Raw genomic sequence first — 24,951 nt, forward strand, 5'->3', positions numbered from 1 at the left:
GGGCGGGCTGGGTGCCCCCACAGGGCGGTCCGCGGCGGGGCGGTACCCACGGGGCGGGGCGGGCTGCTGCGGGCCGAGCCCGGCCGGGTGCAGTCCCCGCTCCGCGCCACGCCGTCGCGCAGTCCCCGCGCCGCTCCGTGGGCCGCCGGAGCCGCCCGTCGGGCCGCCCTCCCTCTCCCTTCCCACCGCCGCCGCCTCTCGCTATGAATGCACGCCGGGCCCTACTCTCCGCCGCCTTGTTCGCCAGTCTCCTCTGGGATTTACCTTGCTGCCTCCCGGCTTCTCTCCCCGCCGCCTCGGAGCTCGCCGCCTCCTCCAAAGGTGGTCGCAGCCGCAGGGTGCCGAGGTCTCCACGGGAGAACCGCCCGCGGCAAGGGGGACACGCCATGGGCCGGGCGCTCCCACGGGCGGAACCCCATGAGTACATGCTTTCTCTGTTCAGGACTTACTCCATCGCGGAGAAACTGGGCATCAACGCCAGCTTTTTTCAGTCATCCAAGTCCGCCAACACCATCTCTAGTTTTGTAGACAGGGGACGAGGTAAGTTCTGGCCCCCTCCACGTCCCTCGCCGTCCCGCCGGGGCTGCGGGCGCCCCTTCTTGCGGGGCCTGGTGCTGGGGGAGTCGGGGAGCGCTCTGCAGCGGTCACCGGTGCTGTTTTCCGCCCCGGTATTGCAGAAAAGTGCAGATTTTTCGGTAAATTGGGGGACGCGTTGTTTTATTTTAAAGCAAAAGGCGCCGTGGCAGCACTAAGCACTGCTTGTGAGAAACACGCGTGTTCCTCTCGAATCGTCACGAGGTGGTGGGAAACACGTCCCAGCTTTGCAGGCGCACTTTGGGCTTAAATTAAGCCTTGAAAAAAAGGAAATTAGTATTGCTCTTCTGGTTTCTTTCCATCCGCCGGAGAAAGGGTCTCTCTTATCGCCGCGGCTGCACGGCAAAAAGTTCAAACTGACCGAGGGCAAACATCTGCTGCCTGAGGCTGCCCTCGCCTCGGGTCGCGTTATCGGGGTTACCTGGAAGAACCCCGGCCCCATCCGAGTGCGCTGGGGCTGGGATCGGCCGGCTCCGCTTGCGGCCGCGGGGCTCAGTGGGGGGCGGCCGAACTTGACATCTGCTCCGGGGCCGCACCCTTTGAGCCTGGTTTGTACGGGGCTGGTTCTCACCCATCCCCGGTCTCGGACTGGTAGTCGGGGCCGCTCACCCGGACCTTCGGCTGCCTCCCCGGAGGAGGGAGCGGACGTGGCGCCGGGGCCAACCGGGCCCCACGCCTTGCCCCCGCTCTCCCCGGGCAGCATCGGTGCCGCGGGGCTCCCGGGACCCCTCCGTGACCTGCAGCTTTGGCCGGGACTCGTATCGGGGCAGCGAGTGCAGGTTTCTCGTCGATCCAGAGTAAAATTTCCCTTCTGTAAAAATGCCTCCATTTCCCCCTCTTTTTTTTCTTTTTTTTTTTTTTTTTGTTACCCTGGTTGTGAGCCATTACGAACAGACTAATTAACAGGTTCTTAATGAAGGTTGTGCTTTCGTTCCTCCCCCTCTCCCAGCTCTGAAGACCCTCCCCTCCGTCCGCGCTCCCCGGGGCGCTCGTGTACCTGCCGGCGGCTGGCAGCGCCGTCCCGCCGCTGCCGGGGCAGCTCGCCGCCCTTCCCCCGCCTCCCAGCCGTTTTAGGGCAAAACGCAGTGCCAGGAAAACTGCACAGCTCCCTGGAACAACACGAGCCGATGGCCCCCCAAGCCGAACCGAACCCAAACCGACCCCCTTCTCCGCCTCCTCGAGCCGGAAGCCTCTCCCCGCCCACGGTCCCAAGGCTCAGCCCCTTGCCCCATCGCTACCCCCGGCTCGGGGGGGTTCTTTCCCGCCGAAGGAGCTCGGCGGGACTCTTCGCCTCCCGTCCCAGTGCCCGTCGAGCCCCTCCGGGCTCGGGAGCGTGCGTGCAAGCGCCCTCAGTGTGTGCTCCTCAGGGTCGGAAGAGCGCAGACGTTTCCGAGAGGAGAAGGGACACGGGTTTTGCTTTCCGCCTTCGCCTTATGGAGGTTGTTTTCTTCGTCGCTGTTGAAAGGGGGGGGGGGGAGAGAATTCGCCTTCTAGAAATACGGTTTCGAAAATTCAGCCGTCAGAAAGGAGCTGGCCCGCTCTTCCTGGCGGAGAGGAAACGGGGTGCTAAGTCTGCGAGCCGCAGGAAATGAAGCCGCGCTCGAGATCATCTTATTCTTGATAACCAGGTGAAAGACAGTTAATTTAACAAATTTAGCTCATCTCGCTGCATGTGAGATTCTACTCCGGGGGAAGTGATTTGCTAACAGAAGTCCTGGTTTGATTAAGGAAAAGCCTCACTTTTCCCCATTGATTTTGATTTGATGTGTCACAGGCTGTGACCTTCTGCTGGACCTTCTGAGGGTTGCTTAGCATCAAGCCACTGATTGGAGTATTTCAACTCAGTGATCTAATTGAGTGTTCATGTCATAACATATCAAATATTGTCTAGTCTCCCATAATGAAGCGGACCAGCCAATGGCACATCACCAAAAAACTTCAAGAGAGCTTCCGTTCCTCTGAAGTGGTAGCTATTTTACTGCCCACCTCCCCGTGGGCTCCTAGCCCAGTTAATTGGCGAGCTGGAGTTGTGCTGATGGTGAACAGTCTTTGCTCAGGGAAAATGGGGAAGGGGAGCAGAGTTTCTGTCAATTCATTTGCAGACAATATAGCCACCCAAATGGACACAATTAGATGAGCTGCTCTTTACCTAAGCTCCAGGAGGAAGAGGACGGTGGCTGTCCCACCTGCCGCACGCCATCCTTCATGGCAGCATTTAGGGGGAACAGCAGCCCGGAGAGGAGCGTGAGACAACTTTTAGTTCTGCCGAGAAATACCCTTCCCTTACGACGTGGGCTGCTGTGCCTGCGTGTCCGTGAGAGGGTCCAGAGGGACAAGCAGCTCGGCCGCAGCAGTCCCGAGCCCGCCCATCCCACCATACTCCGGGGCTTCGGTGTGGACATTGACAAATACTTCCCTTCGCCTCTTGTTTCTTCCCTTCCCTCTTGAAGCTAATAAGATCGTTTTCAGGGTAGCTCGAGAAGGAGTGAAGCCGCACTACTGTGTAATATATATATAGGGTTTTTTCCCCATCTGTAAAAAGAGAGTGCTGAAAGGGGGGAAACAGTTTGCGATTCTCCCCTCTCCACCCCCTCCCGCCCCCCACTCGCTCCCCCTTGTTACGGTCGCAAGATCAGACAGGACCTAGCTGAATGTAGGAAAATTACTGTTGGCACATGAAGTAACTCATTAAAACGCAGATGGTGCTCTCACTGGCCTCAGGACCCCCAGCACTGGAGCTCCACAGTAAGGCAGGACAATTAGGAGCTGCAAGGACTCCACCAGGCAGGGGGAAAAAAAAAAAAGAGAGCGGGAGGGAGCTGGAGAAGGGATCTATAAACAAGCAATTCCACGGCTAGCAAGAAACCCGACACGACTCGGAACAAACCGAAAACAAAAAGGAAATGGCTGGGGTGCGAGGGAGCGCGATTTTCGAAGGGATCTCCCGTGGGAAGGAGTGCCACAAGGGCCGGCTGCCGCGGGTGCCCCTCGCCTCTCCCTTTTGTGTCTGCAGAGCTGCCCGCAGCCACGGGACCGCATCCCAGCTCCCGCATATGAAATGTTGCTCTCCGCGCCTAAGGGACGGGGAAGTCGAAATAGGTCGAGATCGTCTCCTTCTTCCCTCCTCGTTTTCTTTGTACAGTTTCGCGTTCCAGTTGGGAGGGCAGCTGATTTGGATGGGCAGGGGTCCGACCATCGTTATTTTGCTCTTGCTAGGAGGGTCGGGAGGGGGGTAAGTAGAGGGGCAGGACAAAAGGGGGATCCAGTGTGCAGAGAAACTGGAAACGGCTCGGCTGTGCATGTGGCAGAAGAAAAGAGTGTAAATCCTACTGGAAGTTCATCTAGAGCAACATAGTCATGCAAAACAGCGGGTTTCTGGGTGGACGGAAAGCTACAATGTAGTGTAATCTCTGCAGCGCCTTTGCCCAGGCAATGTTGTCGTTGGCAGAAGGAAAATGAAAAATAAGCAGGGAAGTATTTTAATGGGGAAGGAGGGAATTCACAACTGTTAATTATTTGGTGACCTTGTATTCGATTTGTTTGAGACCCTTATAAAAACACTAATGCAGACCAGACGGCCGGAGCACGGCAGCCGCTCCTCATCCCCGCCGTGCGCTCGGGGAAGGAGCGGGCGGCCCGGCCCGGCCCGGCCCGGCCTCGGCGTCCGCGGAGCCGGCGGCGACTCCGCGCTGCCTGCGCCGGAGGGGTGTTCCAGGGGTCGGTGTTTTACCCACCGCGCTGCAGCAGCTGCGGAGGGAGCTGCGGGAGGGAGAGGAGCGCTGCATCCCCTCGGCAGCCGCGGGGGCACCGCTCGCCTCTTCCCGGTGAAAATTTGGGCTGTCGGCGGGGGGTATTTTTTTATTTACCTTTCGTTTGATTGTTGTCCCTTGCGAAGGCGCGGGGGCTCGCGCAGGCAGCGCCGCGGGACGGGCAGGGCGGTGCGGGGGAGCAGCGCACACGGGCCCCGGGAGCCCGGCGGCTCAGGTAGCTCGGCGGGGCGGTGCGCGGCCGCGGAGCCGCTCTGCTAACGGAAACGAATAGTTAACGCCTATCGGACCATTCCGGTGGCTCATTTCGGACCCGGTCTGGATTTTTTTTTTTTAATATTTTTTAAATCCAGCAACCCTCCTGTGGAACTTGCTGAGGCGCTGCGTTTGATTTTTTTTTTTTTTTTGGGGGGGGGGGGAAGGATTGGGAGGGAAGTCGAGCTCTCCGCCTCGGAGCTGTGTAGTTTCCGCCGCCCGCGGGGAGGTGCCGTGCCGCAGCTGGGCTGGCCACAGCCGGGAGGCGAGCGGCCCGCGGGGAGAAAAACCGACGCAGCCCGAGGTCACCCGGCGCTGGGCACGGCAGCGGGGCGCCTCGCTCTCCTCATTTACCTCCTCGCTTCGTAGTAGAAAAAAACCCCAAACCGTAGAAATCCTCCTTTCCTTGCGATTTCGGGGCAGGCTGGAACTGAGTTTGCGAGTCCTCCAGTGCCTGAAGTCTGATTTATGAGCGAAAGGGGATGTTTCAGTCCTTGCTAGTTGTAGCCAGATCTGTATCATCTGTTGCTGTATCCCAGCACTTCCACATATATCGCTCAGAAATACCCTCCAAAGCTCCATTTCTTAGCTCCGAGCGCTGGGAATATTTAGTCCAATTTTCTCAACCCGAATAATGTCGGAGGAATTATTTCTCCTCCATCGAAATATTTCGGGTAGCGTAACGACTGCAAACGGGGAAAGGGAAGGGCACTCGCTTAAGGTCTACAGCAGGTAGACCCCCCCCCCAGCCGCCTCAGCGGATCTCGTGGGACCGTGCCAACAGCCGAGAGGGCTGGAGCCCTGCGGGATGTCCCGCGGGTGTTGCGACGGTCCCTCTGCACCTGAGGGTCGAGCGTTTCTCGTGGGAAGCGGAGAGGCGGCAACGAGCGGGGCAGCGGGGCGAGGGCAGGCAGCCTTCCCGGAGCAGGTACGGTACAGCGGTGATCAAAGGTACATCACATCACAGCCAGGTGCCTCCTCGCTCCGAGGAGAATAAACGAAAAAAAACAAAAACAAAAACCAAACAATACAAAAGGAAACAGCCCTCCATCAGCGAGCTGGGGTTTTGGCAGGATTGGGAATTCGTCCGAGGAAGGTGTGGTCTTTCTCGGTTACTTGATAGCGAAGGGAACGATACATTTAAATCTAATCACTCGGTGTAATAAAAAACCACGGCGAGACAGGCGCTGGGAGATGCGGAATTGAAACCCGGAGAAATACCACACATGGAGTGTCAGCCCCTTGTTTCCACAGCTTGTGTAATGCTCCGAAAGAAATACCTGTCAGCCTTGCGACTCTGCAGACAATGTGTGGGCAGACCTTCGCAATTAGGGACAATTTATGTTTTAATTTCCACATTATTGTTGTGTGAGTGCCTGCAAAGTGTCTTTAAACTGCAAATGTGCTTTTAGTTTGCGAGTTTAAATATGGCTTGAAAGAGAATTTGGGAATGGGAAAATTCTTCTTGAATGTGGTTTGGGTATAATTTGCAGTGATGTAAAGTTAAGATCTGAGCCCTGATGAATTGGCTGGGAGCCCAGTACCTGATCTTCCATGAAAAGGAAAACTGTGTAGCCTTCGCTCACCCCCGTCTCGCCTCAAAGCCCAGGCTGCGGCGAGAAAGCGACCCAGGAAGCGAGAGCGGCTTCACGCAGGGAGCTGAGGGAAACGTCCCAACCCAGCAATTCATTTAACCTTGGAGATGCTAAAACCGCAGCCACCGCACCGAGGAGAAAAGCGTGGGAGAAGGCGGGCGGGGAACCGGCGCAGCCCCCCTGGCCCGGCCCGGCCCGGCCCGGTCCGCCCGCGGGAGCACCGGGCATGCCGCTGCCTGGGCGCTTCGGGAAGGGCAGAGCGGTATAGGGCTGCTCTCTTCCCCCTTCACTGATACATCCTTAAATTCCAGATGGACCTAGTCCCTCGTTCTGAGCCTCCTTCCCGCTCCCAATATTTTATTTTCGCCCGAAAAAAATAAACTACGGAGAGTCGAAATAGAACTATTAAGTACTGCGGAACTAACATTCATCTACATTAACGTTACAAATATAAACACGCCTCTCTGGTGCATTTTCTGCAGTGTGGCTTTCCCCAGCCCAGCTGGACGTGAGATGACTTTCCTGTTCTCACCAAGTATTTCGGTAACTGGAATAGCGCTAATGATAGCCTCAACTGGCCTAAGAAAAAGGCAGATCTCGATCTGACTGTTAGAAACCCCGGATTACACCCCAGCCGCTCCTTGGGTTTAAAGGAAAACTGAAGAAGGAAAGGAAAGGGAAGGAAACCAGCCCCGATCCGTGTGCACTCCTCACAGGGAGAAAGAGGGACAGCCACGCCGTCTCTACTGCCGCTCTTTGTGTGCTGAGAAGACGGCATCTTCTCTGGAACAAAAGGTCCCAACCTAGAGCCGTCTCTCCCGGTTTTGTGGAGGCTCCGGAGGTCGCGCTTTCCCTCCCCGCCCTCCGTTGCTTTTCCCACCCTCTTGACTGCGCTGGGAGCGAGCCAGTACTGGTTTAGGATTATGTATTCATCTGGAATTATTAGGTTACAAGAGTGAATAAATAGCGTTTATCTGATCGGATTCAAAGCTGCTCATTTGAAATAACCGGCAGCCCTGCCCCTTTCGGAGAGAGGCGCAGGAGCCGGCAGCTGCATAAGCCAGTGGGACTTTGCTAGCAGAGTCGTTGCTGCCGAAACCCGCTTGACCGGGGGCACATTTCTCTGCTATTCGGCCGTGTCCCCAGCGTGCCATGCCACCGAGCCAGCCGGAGCCGCCCTGCAACGCCTTCAACCCGTGCCAAACTGGAGTTTCAAAGGATGCTGCTGGGGAGTGCACACCCTCAGCAAGCGTTTTGACACCCTCAGTGCCAGAGCTGGCTTCCCCCTAGCACCGCCGTATGACAGGGGTCTGCAGACCCTTTAAAACCCGTTTTGAGCATCGAGGACACGTGGGGAATTCACCCTCTCCACACTTCCCTCTGGTCTAACCCGCATGCTTGGGTGTCACCCCCCCAATGGGACGATTCCCCGCACCGTGGCCGGTCACCTGCATGAGGTTCCTTGGGAAGGGGACGGGCTGGGCGCTGTCACCTCCGTGTCCCCCATCCCCGGGAAAGGGCCGCCCTTTTCCTGAAACCTCGGTCTGCCGGGCAGTGCTGCTCTGCTCCTGCGCCCCGGCAGGAATGCGGGGGACCCCAGGACCGTGACACCGGCCAAGAGTAGGAGAGGGGAGTGTCCGGAGGGACAGCGGGCTGCAGGCAGCACTCTCCTCACCTCCACCCCATCGTAATGAGTACCGAAGAGAGCGAGCATCTCCCTTGAAACCAAGCGTGACATTCCCCTTTCCATTCCCTAAGCAAAAAGAGCAATTAAAAGCAGATCTATGCCCAGGCCCGGCTCTGCCTACACCGCAAAAACAGGGTTAGGGGCAGGGGAAGTCTCTGTTCTGGTTTCCTCAACGGTCGCTAGAGCTCATGAAGGAAGGTCTGAGGCAGTTCGGCAGGGCCAAGAGATCCTTCTGTGCCCTGTCGAATGTACGGGCATCTGACAGATGCTGGACGCAGAAAGCAAGTCAACAAGGAGGAGAAGCAGGAAGAGAACCTGCGCTTTCTTACCCGAGGGTTGCACATCCCGTTCTGTCTGAAGCCCCCAGTCCTGCAAAGGACCCCCTTGAAAGAAGGGGCAATGGTCCCAGAGATCTGAGCTGCTGACCCTCCTGCCGCAACCCAAGTGCACCTTAACCCCCGGCCCCGATGGCCCAAGCCTGTGAAGGGGGGAACTATTCCCCCCTTGCCACCTCAAATCCACAATGGACCAAATCCTGCTCCGTACTTGCAGCGCTGACGAAACTGTCCAGCAGTTCTAGGCAGCTCCCCATGGATTTCACTTGTATGTTCAGCAGTTCGATAGAGCAGCTGTTGTCGTCACCCGGACTGTGACGACATTTTTCGGACTCTTTCCGTGTTTTCTGCAGTCTCCTCCCGCCCTCCCCCCGAGCGGGATGCGCGGCCGGCCGGGCGGCCTCTCGCCCCTCGCTGCGTAAGGAGCAGCCCCGCTGGTAGGAAACAGCTAAGCCTGAAGGGGGAGGCGGCGACAGGGATGCGGAAGGCCTGGATTCAAATTCCCCGGGATGCTTGAAGGGCCTGAGCGATCTCCCCACCTCTCCCGCCGGCGCGCAAGCCCCGTGGAGGCGGGGAGGCTCCGGTCCGCGAACTCCATCTCCCGCTGACCACCCCCGTGCCGCGCAGGGCGGCAGGCGTGCTCCGGCCGCCTGGCTCCGGGGCAGGGCAGGTGTGCGGGGCCTGGCGAGTGCCCAGCTCCTGAATGGATCCTGGTATGCCGCGTGGGTGCGCGGCGCCGGGCGGGCGGCAGGGCCGCCCACGGCGGGTCCCCGCGGGGCGGGGGGGACGCGTTCGGCAGGCAGGCAGGCTCCGCCAGAGGGTCCTGTGGCCTGGCGCGGGGCAAGTCTTTTTCCCAGCAATTCCCGCTGTCCCTGCTGCACTCCACGCTCCATCTCCTTGCCGACGTCTAGAGGAACGCGCAGCGACGCAGGGCGACTGTCGAGTATGCTAATCCGCACTGATTAACTGCACGTTAATCCGGATTGATTTTTACACCGTCCTGGCGCGTTTGAAGATGTTGGCTTGCGTAAATCATCCCCTTGTCCCTCATGCCCCCCAAGAGGTTCCCCCAGACCTGTCAGGTAGAGCCGAGGTTGTGAAACACACTGATTAGGAATCACAATGACCTTTGATATCGATAAATAACAGGCGGGTGTATATTTCTTCAGTATCTGTTTTTATGCCTGGAGCGGGCTGAGTTTGGAAAACTGGCGAGGGGCTGCTGAACAGAGGCTCCAGTGACATTTTTACTATAGAAATCTACACAAGGTTTACTAGCTTCTGGGGAAACACAGGGGCTTTGGGAATTTTTGTATTTGCTGGGTTGTAAACATTTTATTGGAAAGCAGCTCAAGGGAATCTGGTTTGCTTTCTGCGCTGCACTTTGTACATCGATGTGTCAAAAAAGAAGTCCAGGTTTTTCTCTTAGAGGAGAATCTATCTATCTATCTATCTATCTATCTATCTATCTATCTATCTATCTATCTATCTATCTATCTATCTATCTATCTCTCTATCTATCTATCTATCTATCTATCTATCTATCTATCTATCTGCATAATGCACGTGGGCACACAAATGTTTCCAGTCTCACATTGCTGGCGGGACTGATAGGCAGCGGATGTGCGTGGAGCAGGGTGTACCTCTGCTGTCGGAGAGCTGTCTGGTGCGGGTCCTTCCCTATTGCTTCTCCTTTTCTTCCTCTCCCCGCCCTCCCCTGGTCCCGGTCCGGCTGGGGGGCGGGGGTGAGGCAGGCAGGAGCGGTCTCGGCCGGGCACGCCAGCGATGGTGGGCGCCCTTCTCCGTCTGGGAGACCTCGCGGAAGATCCCCCCCGAGCGCAACTGACTGTAATTATTTTTATCTCGCAGACGATCTCTCGCCCGCTCCCTTGAGGCGGCAGCAGTATGTGTTTGATGTGTCGACCCTCTCGGAGACGGAGGAGCTCGTGGGGGCCGAGCTGCGCCTGTTCCGCCGGGCCCCCCGCGGCCGCCCGCCGCCCGCCGCCCCGCTGCATGTGCAGCTCTCCGCCTGCCTCTCGCCGCGGCCCCTGGACTCCCGCGCTCTGGACCCGCGGGCGGCCTCGGACGCCGGCTGGGAGGTGTTCGACGTGCGGCAGGGCCTGCGGGATCAGCGGCCCTGGAAGCGGCTGTGCCTGGAACTGCGGGCCTCTGCGGACCGCGGGCCGCGGCGCTGGCTGGACCTACGAGGCCTGGGCTTCGGGCGGCGACCACGGCCGCCGCAGGAGCGGGCGCTGCTGGTGGTCTTCACCCGCGCCCGGCGGCGGAGCCTCCTCGGGGAGCTGCGCGCCGAGCTGGGCGCTCCGCCGCCGCCCGCCGCTCGCCGCCCGCCGCCCCGGCGCCAGCGCCGCGCCGCCTTCGCCAGCCGGCACGGCAAGCGGCACGGCAAGAAGTCCCGCCTGCGCTGCAGTAAGAAGCCGCTGCACGTCAACTTCAAGGAGCTGGGCTGGGACGACTGGATCATCGCCCCACTGGAGTACGAGGCCCACCACTGCGAGGGGGTCTGCGACTTCCCGCTGCGCTCCCACCTGGAGCCCACAAACCATGCCATCATCCAGACCCTCATGAACTCCATGGACCCCGGCTCCACTCCGCCCAGCTGCTGTGTCCCCACCAAACTGACTCCCATCAGCATACTCTACATCGACGCCGGCAACAACGTGGTGTACAAGCAGTACGAGGACATGGTGGTGGAGTCCTGCGGCTGCAGGTAGCGGGCGAGACGGCCCTCGGCGGCAGCCGGGTCTGCGTCTGGCGGAGGAGCGCTGGCAGCGGCGAGCGGGGCCCCCGCCCCGCGCCCGCCTGAGCGCGGCTGGGGCGGAGGGACCGGCCGAGGGCGGGCGGTGCCCGGTGCCGGTGTCCGCGGCGGTGCCCGGTGCCGGTGTCCGCGGCGGTGCCCGCGGTGGCGGCGGGGAAGGGCGTGCGGGCCGGGCAGGCGGCGAGGCCCCCGCCCGGTCCCTTCCCCGCTGCCGTCTCCTCCCCCCGGGCTTTATCTGGCGATCTACCCTCCTCCCTCTAAAGGTGAAGGCAATTTACCAAGTACAAAAAGAGTCGGGGGAGGGAGAGGGAGCGGACTGATCCCTCTCTCTGAAGTTGCTCTGAAGAGAGCTGTTTCATTTCTGCCCTCTCTCTTTCACATTCCTGCAAGCTTACCAGCCAGAAATAGCCTACGGCCCCCACCACCCAAAGGGGGAAAAAAAAGGAAAGAGAAAAGGAGAAAAAAAAAATTGCTTAAGATTGTAATTACCAGCTAGGTTTCATTTTAAGACGGCAAAGAAGAACGAAGTGTTACAGAAAGGACAACCGGGGTGGATTGGAAAGAAAACTCCTTCAGATCTCATGAACAGTGCAAGGATGCCATTGCCAGGTCTCTGGGTAGTTCTGGCTCGGCAGCTTTCGCAACTTGGAGCAGTATTATACGAAAATGTTGTGCTGGAAAAGACGTGCTGTGTAAGATTTCTGTTTCTTTCCCACCCTTGGTGTCAGCTGTGGCTTCACCTGAGGGAAGTGCACTTCGAAGTATGCCTAGCCCTTTCTTAATGTAACTATTATGTTCATAGTTTCAGGCTTTTCCCCACTGATTTCTAGAATTGTTGGCTTATCTGGTTTTGCAGAGCTACAAACTCGTGGAAAAAATTAAAAAGAGAATAGAATAATAATATAAAACGCTGATAAAAAGACTCGACGAGGAGCATTAATTTAAAATGCACATTTTGCTTTGGATGCACTGTTGTTCATATAAAAGTTGTAAATATTTGTTTATTTAAACAGACTGAAAAGTGCAAAATGGAGATGAACAACATGCATTTCTTTTTTAATGTACAAAACATGATATGCACTCGAAATGTTATAATTCCTAATATTTTTAAAAGTTTATATTTGAGTTGTACAGAATTAAACATTAATCAAATATTTCATCCTTACTTAACATTATCATTTCCTTAGGATATTATTACAAGATTTAAATTCTGTGCTAATAATGGAGAAAAGATTTTTTTTTTACTGTCTACCTCACTATAATGCAAGTATTTACAACTCTAAAGTTATCTGAGGTAAATTAATATTCAGACCATTTTTACAATACACCTTTACTGGACGATACTACAACTTATTGTATTATTAAACTTTTTTTTTTCCAAAAAGTCAGCTTGCTTTTTATATGTTTTATTATTTGATTAAGTAATTCTGAGTTCTCAAGTAAACATTTGCCTCTAATTCTAAAATGCTGCACAGTTGAATTGGAGCAAATGCCACTTGAAGACGCACCTAAAGCCATTCCTCCTGTCTGAAGACTTTTTGTATTCACAACATCTTTAGTTTTGTCTTTCGTATATGCCAGTGGCATAAAGCTGCATTATGTTTTCATGCATTTTATGCAATGATTATTGTAAGTGGGAGAATGCATTAAGGGGAAAAATTCAGGCAAACGTTTTGTAAATCTCATCTGTATTGGGGACATTAATATACACTGTATGATGATGATGAGCAAAAGACAATGAATGTTTTATAAATTATATTTATTTTGATGCAATGGGTAATATATTTATTAAATATTTTGTGGCTATCTCTTAGATAATGAAGAACTATTCAATGAGTAGCTGTTTCAGTAAGAGAAGGGTTTCCCTCCTCTCTCAGTGATGCGTGCGGAGAAGGTGGTGCAGGCAGTGTGGGGGCTGTGAGCCCCATTCTCAGGGAAAAAAAAATAAACCCCTCATCTTACATGCAGAAGGACTGGAAGAGCTGCTCACCTTGTGGAACGTGTTTGAAAACAAGGTTCCTTTCATGGAAAGTGGAATTTTTTTTACCATATCTCACGATCTGATCCCACATGTTTTCTCTGACCAGTTTTCACTCCCTCAGATTGGTGCTTGAACAAAGGAGTGCAGAATCGGGCCCAAGTGTTTGAATAGCAGCAGCTAAGAGACCTATAGGAGACTCTAGGCTTAAAGCTGGTACAACTGCCAGAGGAATATTGCTTTCTAATACTTAGTAGTGACTAGTAGTAGATTTGGAAAATTGCAGCTTTAAAAAGAGCTTTAGTTTTAAAGCCAGGTTCACTGCAAACTTTGGTTGCCATTCTGATCACACTGGTTCAGTCTTTTGCTGTGGCTCAAGCCCAACAGGCTGCATATATACTGTCTGAGGAAAGGTGATCAAAATATGTAAGACATTGTCCATTTGAAATGAGCATAATGTAAAAATCTGAAATGTTACAAAATTCTCAACTAGAGAAGGCTGAATGAATAATCTCTTTATTTTGCTGTCTGTTGAGCAAATGAATTATTGTATATACAGAAAATGCTTTGGCTAAAACCATACACTGAGATTTTCAGTGCAGTTTCCTTTCCATGTAAAACCCAATATTGCTTCTGTTGAAAGTCTGCTTATCCACCTAAGACGTGGCTTTGGGGAGCTTCATCAGACAAAGTTCAATTGTGGGAGGCCTCAGAAATCTCCCATTAGAAGAAGTCATCAAAGGAGCAATATTTTGCTGTCTAGGATGTGCAGCGTAGTGCAGTTTGTACCTTCTACATTAGCTAAATTTTTGGTGACATCTTTAATGGCTAGAAAAGGTTTGAAAGCCCTTTCTCTCAAATGTCTCTGCTTGGTAACCTCCAAGGGAAGTGAAAGAACCTGCAAAAAGGCAAGAATAGTTAGAAACTGCAGATCTGCTTTGGATGCACACCTTTTAGATTTTACTTACTGAAAGAGAGAAAACTCTGGCCTTTTTGAGCGTGTGCTCTTTATGCTATAGGTAATATAACATTATCTGAACCCATTTTGACAAGTCTGCTATTCCTAAAGATGGGATCTCTCCTCACTCCCATTTTTAGGTCTGCGGTATCCTTTTGGACAAATCTGAAAAGGAGCAATATGGTGCTGAGGGGGAGAAGTGAAAAGATACAGAAAAATTGATCAATGGTTTTCCTTCCTTGTACCTCCCTTCCTCTCTCTACCTCCCCCAAAGAGATAGCCAGTACATTGAACAAAAAATACCAGTAATTATTTTTTCAGCTTTTACCACAAATACTGCAAGCCTTTGTTACAGAGAAATCCTAATATGGAAATGCAGTGGATGCACAGCTCAGATCTCTTTGTCCTGCCAAAGTAATACAAAGTTTCTTTTGCATTTCTCAACTCCCCATGCTCAAAATCATATTTAAAAAGGGGAAATTATTTCTTTTATTATGTTGCTGGCCAGAAGAGGGAGCAGAATCTATAAAATAGTGGGAGTAGACACCGATGGACAGAAGACAGCTGAAGTTGGTCTGGCTGATGGTGCGATACATATCAGCAGACTTTACATGATTCATCCATCACACTGGCTGTGATGCTCAAGCACAAGAAAACCACTGACTCATCTTTGAAGTACAGATATGCATTGGAACAAATTCTGAGTACATGAATGAAAAATACAGCGTGAGACTTAAGCCCTTACTTTGTAAGTACATCTCCTTTTTGGACCATAGACTCCCTCTCACATTTGTTTGTGGGAGGGATGCATTTTTAAAAATATGTGGGTAAAAATTTGGAAACTCCCCATGAAGAACTGACCTAGTCTTCCTCCTTGTTATCTCCACGTAGATGAGAGGTGGTTCTGTTCGCTGAAATTATAAAATAAGTACATTTACTTTTAACATCTCAATGTTTAACCTCAAATGTTAGTTGAGGGTCAGAGTTGATGGCATTGTATGAAACATTTCCTTCTTGACCTCTTAATCTTTGCTTCAGAAGCACATCTGAAGCTTTGAGGAAGTCGAGTGACTAAACTTCCCCATTGTCAATCATTCAGAGGTTGGGCAGCAGGACAGCAGATTTCTGTAGTATGTAACTTGTTCTCTCAGCAGCCATATGCTATAAAGGAGTATACTCCCCTGGAGCAGGGTCCTCTTGTCAGCATTCAGCTATATTATGTGATTAGATTTCCAAACATTTGTTCTTGTTCCTTTGCAGTGTCAGCCCCCTTGTAAACTGAGGATGTTCCAGCTGTTCATAATTGTGAGGGAGAAGAATCAACATCTTGTCCCCGCTACACTCATCATTAGCGTATTCCTTGATAACTGCAGCCTTGAAAAGTATCAATGTCTTAGTTAATATACATTATTATTTAGTGTATTATACTGCTGGGAATTAGAAAGAGTTCTCCCAAGGTTTTAAACAGAGCTGATTTTGCACCACATCCGCCTGATGCAGAGTATAGGACTTTATATGTGCCCATGTCCTAGCATTTTAACAAAACTAGTATTTGTTTAAACTATGAGGGCTGTCAACCCTCTCTCTGGAACTGAGAAGTCTGAAATTAGACTGTGGACCTTTATCCCATAAGACCACTTTCTTACTAACAACTTTCTCCACCACTTTTTAGGAAGACCCTTAGGAGAATCTCCATCCTACGGAGCATTGCTTAATCAGTGAAAAACATTGTTTTCCAGAAAGTGAGAATTGTATTACTAGAGAAAAATGAGTGGTAAGGCTCCTAAGACAGAAGTTTTTGACTGGGTGGGCAGGAAAGACCTCAGGTGAGTAAGAAAAGTGGAGGTCTGGTTTACAACTCCTTGCTACAGTGGAAGTGGGAAATTGCAGAAAGGTCAGAGAACAACAAAAGGGGTAATGTAAGGGCAAACTGCCAGACATCTGAGATGCCTTTACTGTAATGCTGTGAGTATGGAGAATAAACAGGAAGAACTAGAAGTCTTGGGACACAACAAAGACTACAGTTTAATCAGCATCACACAGGCTCAGTGAAATAAATCGTGGCACTTCAATATTAGCAGAGAGAGCATAATTTGTATAGGAGGGACAGGCAGTAAAAAGGGAAGAGTATTTGGTATATTAGGAGTGTGTAGAAGGCCAGAGAGAGGAGAGAGACAGAATGGTCAGAGACAAAACAGGAACAGTAAAACTCTAGTACTAAAGATTACTGAATGAAGAGGAGGTTGATGTCACATTTTTTTGAGCAGCTACTGGGAGTGTCCTGAGGATATGAGGTAATGGTAATCAAGGACTTTGTCTAACCAGGTTATCTGCTGTAAGAAAAAAAAAAAAACAACACAAACCCCAACAGCACAGCACAAAAAGTTCCTCAAGTTTTTGGAATGTGTTGGGACAACCTTTTGTTTCAAAGAGTGAAGGCAGTTGCAGGAGACATAGCCAGATAAGCTATGATAGATATGAAAGAGAAGCTTACTAGAAGGCAATTTGAGCTCATGTGTCTGTGGAAAAGGAGGCTTGAGAGGAGGAAAGCAAGACCAAATGACTCCTGTATGGCAGATTTCCTCACTTTGGGCAATTGATAGGAAAATTCCTGAGAGGAGGAGCCAAAAAGAGAAAGACTCATAATAACTGGCAGTTTGGAAGAAGTCCTTAGTTAAAGATCCTGTAGGAAGCTATCCTGCTGGCAAGGAGTACAGCATTGGAGAAAATCAGGAGGCTGACTCAGGAGTTGGTTGGTTATCTGGCAGTAACCCTGAGATTAGTTCAGTTGGTTAGAGCTGATATGGCACTAATAAAGCCAAGGTTGCAAGCTGAATGCCATATGGGCTGTTTGCATAAGAGTTGGTCTTGATGATCCTTGTGGATCCCTTCTAATCCAGAATATTCTCTGATTCTGTGACAAAAACCCATCAAACAAGAAGTGAGGGAAGACACTCTACTAGGATAAGTAAAAGAGAAGGACTGAAGTATAAAAAATGCAGAAGGGACCAGAAAAAGAAGTTAGAAAGAAGAAGGCAAAGGATTAACACTTAGTGGGGATTATGAATGGAGGACAAATGACAGTAGGCTGAAGAGTGAAACACCCCCTTTGCAAGTAAAGGACACCTGATATGAGAGGTTGAATACATTTAGAGCTAGCAAGGGAATTGAAATGCACCTCATGGAAAAGAAGTGAAGGAACCTTTGAATAAAGGGCATGTACTCAGAGCAGGAGATCCTGGGGAACTTTACACTGGTGTAATTAAAGAACTAAACACAGGGATATCTGAAATATTAACAAGTGTATCTAAGAACACAGAGACGGTTAAGAGGTGTCAAGAATTAAAGACCAGACAGCCTGTCTCAGATACCTGCAGTACTTCGATAATTACTGGGGAAAAAAATCAAGTGCTTCATATAACAATAACTGCAGAATGGTAATGTGGTGAAAACATCAAACGTGAATTTATCCAGAATAAATCATATCCAATTAGTCTAATGTTCTTGATAAGAGTGACATGTAACTCAAGCACATAAGCAAATAGGTTTCCGAATGATTTTGCTACATTCAAGGGACAATTTGAGATAAGTAGAGTGAAATGTAATAGCAACAAGTCAAAATATTACACGTAAGAAAGGGTAACATCAAGCATAAGATAAAAAACTGGCTAATAATGCTTCTACAATAAAGAACCTGGACTTTATGGTGAAATGACTTCTGAATATGAGGTAATGAAGGATGCTGTTGCCCAGGATATTCCACAATATGACAGCTGGGACACTAGATGTCAGAAATAATCTGGCATCCGGGTTGATGAGGGCTCAGGTAAAGTTCTGTGTCCAATTTTAGGAATCATGCTCTTGCAGATTATTTTCTGACATCTTCTGGACCACTGGTGGTCTGTTGACCACAGATTAACAGGGTCTGGAATGTAAATATATCTGGGCACAACAGATACATATGTAAGACAGGGTAGCTCTTTCTCTCTGTGCTCTGAGAAATATTTTCAAATATGTCAACCAAGAAGGGCCTTGCTCAGTCCCTTGCCATCATGAGAGCAAGGAGTGGAGCTCCCAGCAGCTCATTGTGTGGAGCACTCTGCAGTGCCACAGCACCTGAGGTCAGTTCGTCATAAATGGCTTGAGACTGAGGAGAATTGGCTGCCATGGTACTCCTAAAAACAGTTATGTATTCATCTGCAGTTAACTCCCTTGAGACTTACAGGTCTGACTTTTACTCTTGAAATGGGAAAAAGGGGATTTATTGTGATGCCTATTGTGGCACCTAAACTGGACAGTACACCTTCTGGGATGTCATTAGTACTGAACAGAGTGGAATAAATGTCTCCTATAACTTTATATAAGGCATTTTGTTTAATACGAACAGATGAATGCTTCATAATGACAGAATCCCTTTGTTCACTCCCACTCTGATGGAGTCCTGCACTAGATGAGAGTTTCTTGTTGCCATCATAAAACAGATAGTGGGTTATAGCATGACAACAATGTGCTTCTGTAAATTCACCAGGCACAGTTTGCTGTTGATGCCAGTGATGGCCAAAAAACTCCCAAACCTCAATCTGCCTAAAACCAGTTATCTCCACCCTCCAGCAGATGTTCTACAGCCAACTGTGTCCTACAGCTGACTTCAAAATACTTTTCAGAAACTAGGTTTCGTGCCCTCAAGAGTTTTAATCTGGCATTGCTGTTCTATTTGCCATTTACTATTCATATTGGATTCAGACGGGGTTCTCTGGGGAGGAATTTTGGATATTATTGTGATCAGACAGATAGAAGGAAATGGAAGTCTCTGGTCCATCTTGAACCAGGTACCCTGCAGACATGAGGGGAATTGGTTCTTGGATGTGTCTGTAGGCCCTTGGCACAGCTGTGAACTGCATACAATGTACCTGCTAATCGACACCTTCACAAATGTCTTTGATTAGTAAGATGAACATCCAATATGCCACAAACTCCCAAATGTGTTGGTTTGTTATGTTGTTTTAGAGGAAAGTAAATTACTATTGTAATCTAAAACTGGAATTCTGTAAAAAATACTCCAGTCCCTTGTTGTCAATACCCTACAAGCAGATTATTTTCATTAATAGTGCTGAAGTTGTACTGACCCTTCTGTATCATTCAGTCAATATTTCTTTTTGGTCTTTTAGACTAGAGTTTAAAAACCTATTTAACCTGGAATGTACCTCTGCCAAAGGCTGTTCTGCTGGGAGACAATGCAAACAAATTCATGACTGATGAAACAGGCAACAGAACCATCAAACGTAAAGCAGCTTCTGTAGGTCTGGTTGAAAGGTTTTGAGAGAGCAAGAGGAAATAAAGAAGAAGTGTTCATCATTTAAGAACTTCTCAAGTTTTTCTGACCTCACATTTTTCCTCAAAAGGCAGATGGGATTAACCTGGGGCCATTAGAAGTTTGGCAAACAATTTGAAAGCCTTCACATTTACTTGAAAAACAGAAAAACCCATTCCATGCTGTGCAAGGAGAAGCTGTCTTCAACATGCATGAAATTTTTTCTGATTTTTTCTATACTTCTAAGTGCTATAAGTATTAGAAATTGCTAAAGCATCTACTCTGTAGCTGCCCCTTAAGTACCACATTGTTACAGATGTGAGAGGTTTAGAGCAGCTCAGAGAAAGCCTGGGTGATGTACTCCTGCATATCATGCTTTGCACAGCTTGGTAGTCCTAGTGGGTTTGCTAATATTTCTTGCTCTGGGTTCTGCTCTGTTCGCTATCAACAAGCACCAGGACAAAGTCCTCAGTGTGAAGGTAGAATTTGTTTCAGATGGAACAGCCCAACGATAACACCCTCTCCTCCCTACAGCTTTGGTTCTGGTCTTTTCTGCTTGTGGGACAAACTTCACCAGAAACTCCAGGGCATTTAAACTCGTAGCCTAGCTAGAGAGTTTTGTTTTGTGTGAGGAAGTATATGCATTAAAATTCAAAGCAGATTGTTTTATGCAGTGTCAAATTCTGTGCAGATGGAACATGATATGATATGTTGAAGTGGGATATATGGCATATGGCCATAATTCAGGAAAACACATTTCTCCAGCTGGATACCTGCTATCGAGTTGGAAAACATGTGTCCTGCATTCTGGTAGGCTTCTACCAGAACAGTGAGAGGACATAAAAGACAGGCCATTCCTGGTTTTGAGTATCAGCTAATAGTTACATCTATCTCACCAGTTTCATAGTGCTGTTCAAAATTAAGCCTCCTGTTATCACAATGAGCATTGTGCAACTGAAAAAAAAAAAAAAAGCTATTACTGAGTTCTACACCCACAAGTATACGTGGGCAAGCCAACATGTGAAAACAGGCTGGACTGCTTTTGGGCTGGATGACCATGCCTTCTGTCCTTTGCTGTCCCTAGGGCAAACATAGCCCATGCTGCTGCAGGGTGCAGCACTTCTTCCAGGCAACAACCCCGGACTCTGGGGCTGGATCCCCTATCTTCAGAGATCCCCTGACTCTGGGGATCCTCTTAGGTGTAGCACCCACCCACAGCCCATATCTTGCTCAGTCTTGCTGGGGTGCTGCAGTGAGCAGCAGGATGGGAGCGATGAGCGTCTTTGGACAGAGTCTGAAGCTCTGCCTGGCTCTCTGCATCGTCTGACAAGGTGCAGGCATCATTTCACAGCATCCTTAAGCAGGCAGGAGCTGAGTTGTACATGACAGACCTATTTCTCAAGGAAAATGGGCTCATGGAGAGGTGAGATATAAGTGACTTAAGCTGTATTAATCATCAGTTTATGCCTCCTGCCAGGCAGAGGCAGGCTGTGTGTACAGCTTCTTCTGTGGTTCAACTGTTAAATACCTCGTGGTCAGACTCATGAGTAATTACCTGCCTCAGCCTACTTTTAAATAATGAAGCAAGTATAAACCATGGTCCTGGAGTGATCCATCCTTTTCAATGCTGCTGTTCCCTGCCTGCCGATCACCCGCTCTGCTCTCTTGCACCCGTCCAGGCTCTGACATCGCTCTGCTCCATCCCAGCCAAGCACAGCAAGTAAATAACCATTCCTCTCCTGTGATCAGGCTAACAATGCTCCCCTCTCACACCCTTCCCTCTGCTTTTACTTTTGGAGATTCTGTTCTTTTTGTACTTAGTTTTACTTTCAAAACCTTGTTCAGCCACTTACCACTCTGGATGTTGTAGTTTCTCAGGCCCCACTTAGAGGTCATGGCATCTGCTTTCTCCTCCTGCCTCTCTCTCTCCCAGCTGTGGCTTTTCCCACTCTAGTCACCCTTTCCAGCTCCCAGATTCAAAGTCCACCATCACTGTCATAGCTACAAAAATTGCATTTTTGCCAGGTACACTGTACGCTTGCAATTCTGCTAGTTCAATTCACCCCACCCCACCCCCCAAAGACTAGTCTGGCAAATGCTGATAGCAAAAATGGAGGCTCACTGGTATACAAAAAAAACCTGTTTTCCCCAGCAACTTTATTTTCTTCTTTATTTTTACATAAAAATGGTTACAATTTTTATGTTGCAAAGCTCTGCTGTCCTACTGGAACAGACATATTCCTAAGAAGAATGAAAGGAATTTTTATGTGGGAAAAATAGCACTGAAAAAATTGTCACTTTTGGTATTAAAGAAGCTTTTGCAAGGATGCAGGTAAAAATACCACTTTCTGTGACTTTTTGTCTCTGTCTTTTCCAGTTTTTCAATACCAAGCGAAATATGAAAAGACAAAATACTAAAGACTTTAAGTGAACACTTAAAGTGAACACTTCTATTTAATTAAAAACTCAGTCACTTAGCAATCCTCCTCACCCCAGCATGGTTCTGTTTTGGGGTTTATTTGCAAAATCAGTGATTGTTGCCTTCCATAGCAGGAGCTGCTGGGGCAGCCGGGATGCTCCGAGATCCGTCAGTTTCAGCACTGCAGGAACCAAGTGCAGGTGAATGTGCTGGTTCCTGATGCCCTGTGGGGCTCCTAGGGAAGCAATGGAGACCCCAGGAGCAGGGACTGTGCCTTCCTCTGCTGAGCACACCTCCCTGGCATGGCTGAGCAATAAACCCAGGCACTGTGCTTGGCCACACTGGCTTTCCCCGAGCACGCTGATGGCTCCTGATTCAGCTAACTTGACATAACTTGCATGGTGCAACCCATCCCTTGTTTTCACAAAATCAAAGGGATTCCTCCTAGAAGGCTGTGGGAAGGGGAGAAATATGTATATGACCTGAGGGCAGGTATAGGTAGCTCCCACAGTGGAGACCTCTGGACAGCTCTGTGTTTCCCTTTTGCAGACAGCCTGCCATGTGTCTTGACGAGGCAAATGCTATAATTATACAGACTATTTTTAAAAGGTTTTTCATGCCACAATAAGGACTGAAAACAGCGAAAAAAGACAGACATTGCCCTGCATGGAGGGTGGGGAAATTGTAAGGTTTCCTGCTTTTACACATTGCAATTTGTAATGTATTCAATGCGGTTAAATTCCTGTCCCTTTTGTTCACAAGTATGGCAAAGTTTGGGTTCTGTAGGCAAAAAACGCATTGTACTTTAAAATGTCTATTTAATTAACAATATAAAAATGCAAAAATTAAAAAATAATATAAAAAAAAGCAGGTAGAAAACAGATTTCAGAGTTCTTATTCCTGTAATTTGTGCTGGAAGAAGAGAGAAGGTCATGCCACTTAGGTGAGCAGCAACGGCTCAGCAGCACAGCCCCATTTCTAGATACCTGTGATTAAATCTCAGAACAGTATTTATGCCCAGAGATGTGTGAGGGATCAAGCTGCTCGTAAATACCGAGTGAGCAGAAAAGGCACAGGAGCTGTCATTAAGTGTGGTGAACACTCTGCTCAGGGTTTTGGCTCACATGTTCCCCTGGGGTCTTGACGAGGACCCTGTGGTAGCTGATGGAGGTGGTCATGGCTCTCCAGTGTGTTTAGTCATTGTGAGAGGCTTTTGCTTCAGCAGAAGGAGTTCAAATAGCTCATTGCTGTGTCTGTTTCTTGGCCCTCCCCAGTTCCCTGACCCTACAGAGAATATCTCTGCTGCCATTCAGGATGGGGAGAAGCTGAATGAGGTGAGCATGTCACTTGTCTGAGAATACAGATGCTCCACGTGAAGATGACGGTTCATTTGCCAGAACAACGAAGCAGGTCTGAGCTCTGCTAACACCACCTGCTTGAAAGTGAGGAAAGCAACTGATGAGGAAGATAAATCCTGGTTGGAAAGTGTGGTGTGTGCATCTACCCTTGTGTGGCAGTAAAGTGACCCAAGGAATAAACTGGCTGTTGGAAGCTGTTCAAAGGCTACCACGCAGCAATTGGTGGCCCGTCTTGCTGTGGCCCACTGTGGGAGGGGGAAGAGGGGGCCATGCCACCTGCACAGGTGTGGTACATGGAGAAAACATGTTGTTATTGACCAATGAGGAAATACAAGCTTTGATTTCCATAATCCTAATGGAGGAATAGTGCTCAGCACTGTTGTGACAGAGAGAAGATCTGCTTTTATAGGGAGAAGACTATCTGGAATTAGGACACATAAATACTGTAGGAAAGCCCTGGTCAATACCTTAGGATGATGCAGCTGGATTTCTATTCCTCCAGGCTCTGATTAAGCTCTTGGAGAAAAAGAATATTTCTGTTTAATGATAGAGAAAGTACATTAATATGAAGAGTTGACATGCAAGCCAAACTTTGGACATCTCTGTCTCTCCTGAGTTTTATGTTTGTGATAAGTAAATAATGTCCCACAGTAACTCTGCAGACCTAAATATTTGACTGCCTGTGTATTTCATAGAAAGTTCCCCTGATTTTGAAAGGTCACACAAATGTAACAGTTTGGCCCAGATGTGAAAACAAAAGAGCACTCCCCTGAGTGCCATGGACCAGCAAGCCACCAGCCACCTTCGAATGCCACAGCCATTGCTCATCTGTTTGTTAGATTGGCTGTACACAGGAATTATATCTCTATGGAGTTAGGAAGTTCAGGCCAATGCATACTTCTGTACTATTTGCAAGCTGTTTGAGGGAAAATAAACCAGAATCTTTTTTATCTACAACCTTTTCCTCACTGAAAGAGGGGTCCAGAAGGAATCTGAGCCAAGGGGCCTGATGCTGGCTTTAGGCCCTATATAGATCTGCTGTTTTTCATGCAACACACCTGACAAGTTCTCAAAATGGCATAAAAGCCAGTTTAACCAATCTCAGAGGAATGGGCTGGGCTGCAGGGTGTCCATCTGGACACTGAAAATGATGGGGGTGCCCACATGGGATGGTCATGGTCTGTCCCATGGTGTGCTGGAGCACTCCTCTTAGATCCCCAGGTGCAAGACCTCCAGTGCTGCAAAGGCTACTTGAAGCTTGTGTCTGCTTATACAAAGCACCTTGCTGTTTGGCTTGCCTGACCAGTGTGAGGTGCCCATGGTGCTGGTGGATCCTTTTGTACTTCTGAAACAGGCTGTATAATGGTCCCTTTTACACTGGTGTGCTTATGGAAAAGGCAGAGGCAACGCCCTCCTACCAACACCTCACAGAGCCCACAGAGAGCTCTGCAAATATTACCAAACTAGTGACAGCAGCTTGCAGAAACCCCAGAAAGGGGAAACTGCTGGGTCTTCACTTGCCCATCCAAGCATCAGGTGGCTTATTGTGGGCAGTGCCCTGTGGAGCAGCAGCACTTCACTGCTGAGCTTCAAGAGATGTGGCCCAATGGGCAAAGTTGCCCAGAGCCTCTTGTACCTGCAGGGCTGGCTCTTAGATCCTGTACACTGGAGTGTAGAGTTATAAAGATCTTTCAGGTCTGATATCTATGCAGGATCTCATGGATTATGCTTCTGCTTTTCTAAAACAGTGAGTGGTGAAAACTATGCCCATATTTCCTTACTATTGTCTGAGTAGGTGAGTCATTGACAATTTGGTTGTAATTTTGATGTGATCACCTTCCTTGTATTTACCCTGACACAAATGTCAGAGTGGAAAACCAAAGCAAAGATAGAGTGCTACTGAATCTTATGTTTACTT

General features: G+C 49.5%; 1 protein-coding gene across 1 annotated transcript; it reads left to right on the forward strand.

The window, feature by feature from the left end:
* Nucleotides 1-203: 203 nt before the first annotated feature.
* GDF6 (growth differentiation factor 6) lies at nucleotides 204-10,997 on the forward strand. Its single transcript, XM_050325911.1, has 2 exons — nucleotides 204-540; nucleotides 10,103-10,997. The coding sequence occupies exons 1-2, from the start codon at nucleotides 204-206 to the stop codon at nucleotides 10,963-10,965; spliced, it is 1,200 nt and encodes a 399-aa protein (XP_050181868.1). The 3' UTR covers nucleotides 10,966-10,997.
* The last annotated feature ends 13,954 nt before the right edge of the window (nucleotides 10,998-24,951 follow it).

This window comes from Myiozetetes cayanensis, unplaced genomic scaffold, assembly GCF_022539395.1.
Source record: "Myiozetetes cayanensis isolate MyiCay16 unplaced genomic scaffold, myiCay2020 scf1, whole genome shotgun sequence".
NCBI lineage: Eukaryota > Metazoa > Chordata > Aves > Passeriformes > Tyrannidae > Myiozetetes > Myiozetetes cayanensis.

Bases quoted from the DNA above. Each gene is read 5' to 3' on its own strand.
- GDF6 (XM_050325911.1), top strand. From the start codon at position 204: ATGAATGCACGCCGGGCCCTACTCTCCGCCGCCTTGTTCGCCAGTCTC. The intron at 541-10,102 runs GTAAGTTCTGGC...TTTATCTCGCAG, and splicing joins TTTTGTAGACAGGGGACGAG to ACGATCTCTCGCCCGCTCCC.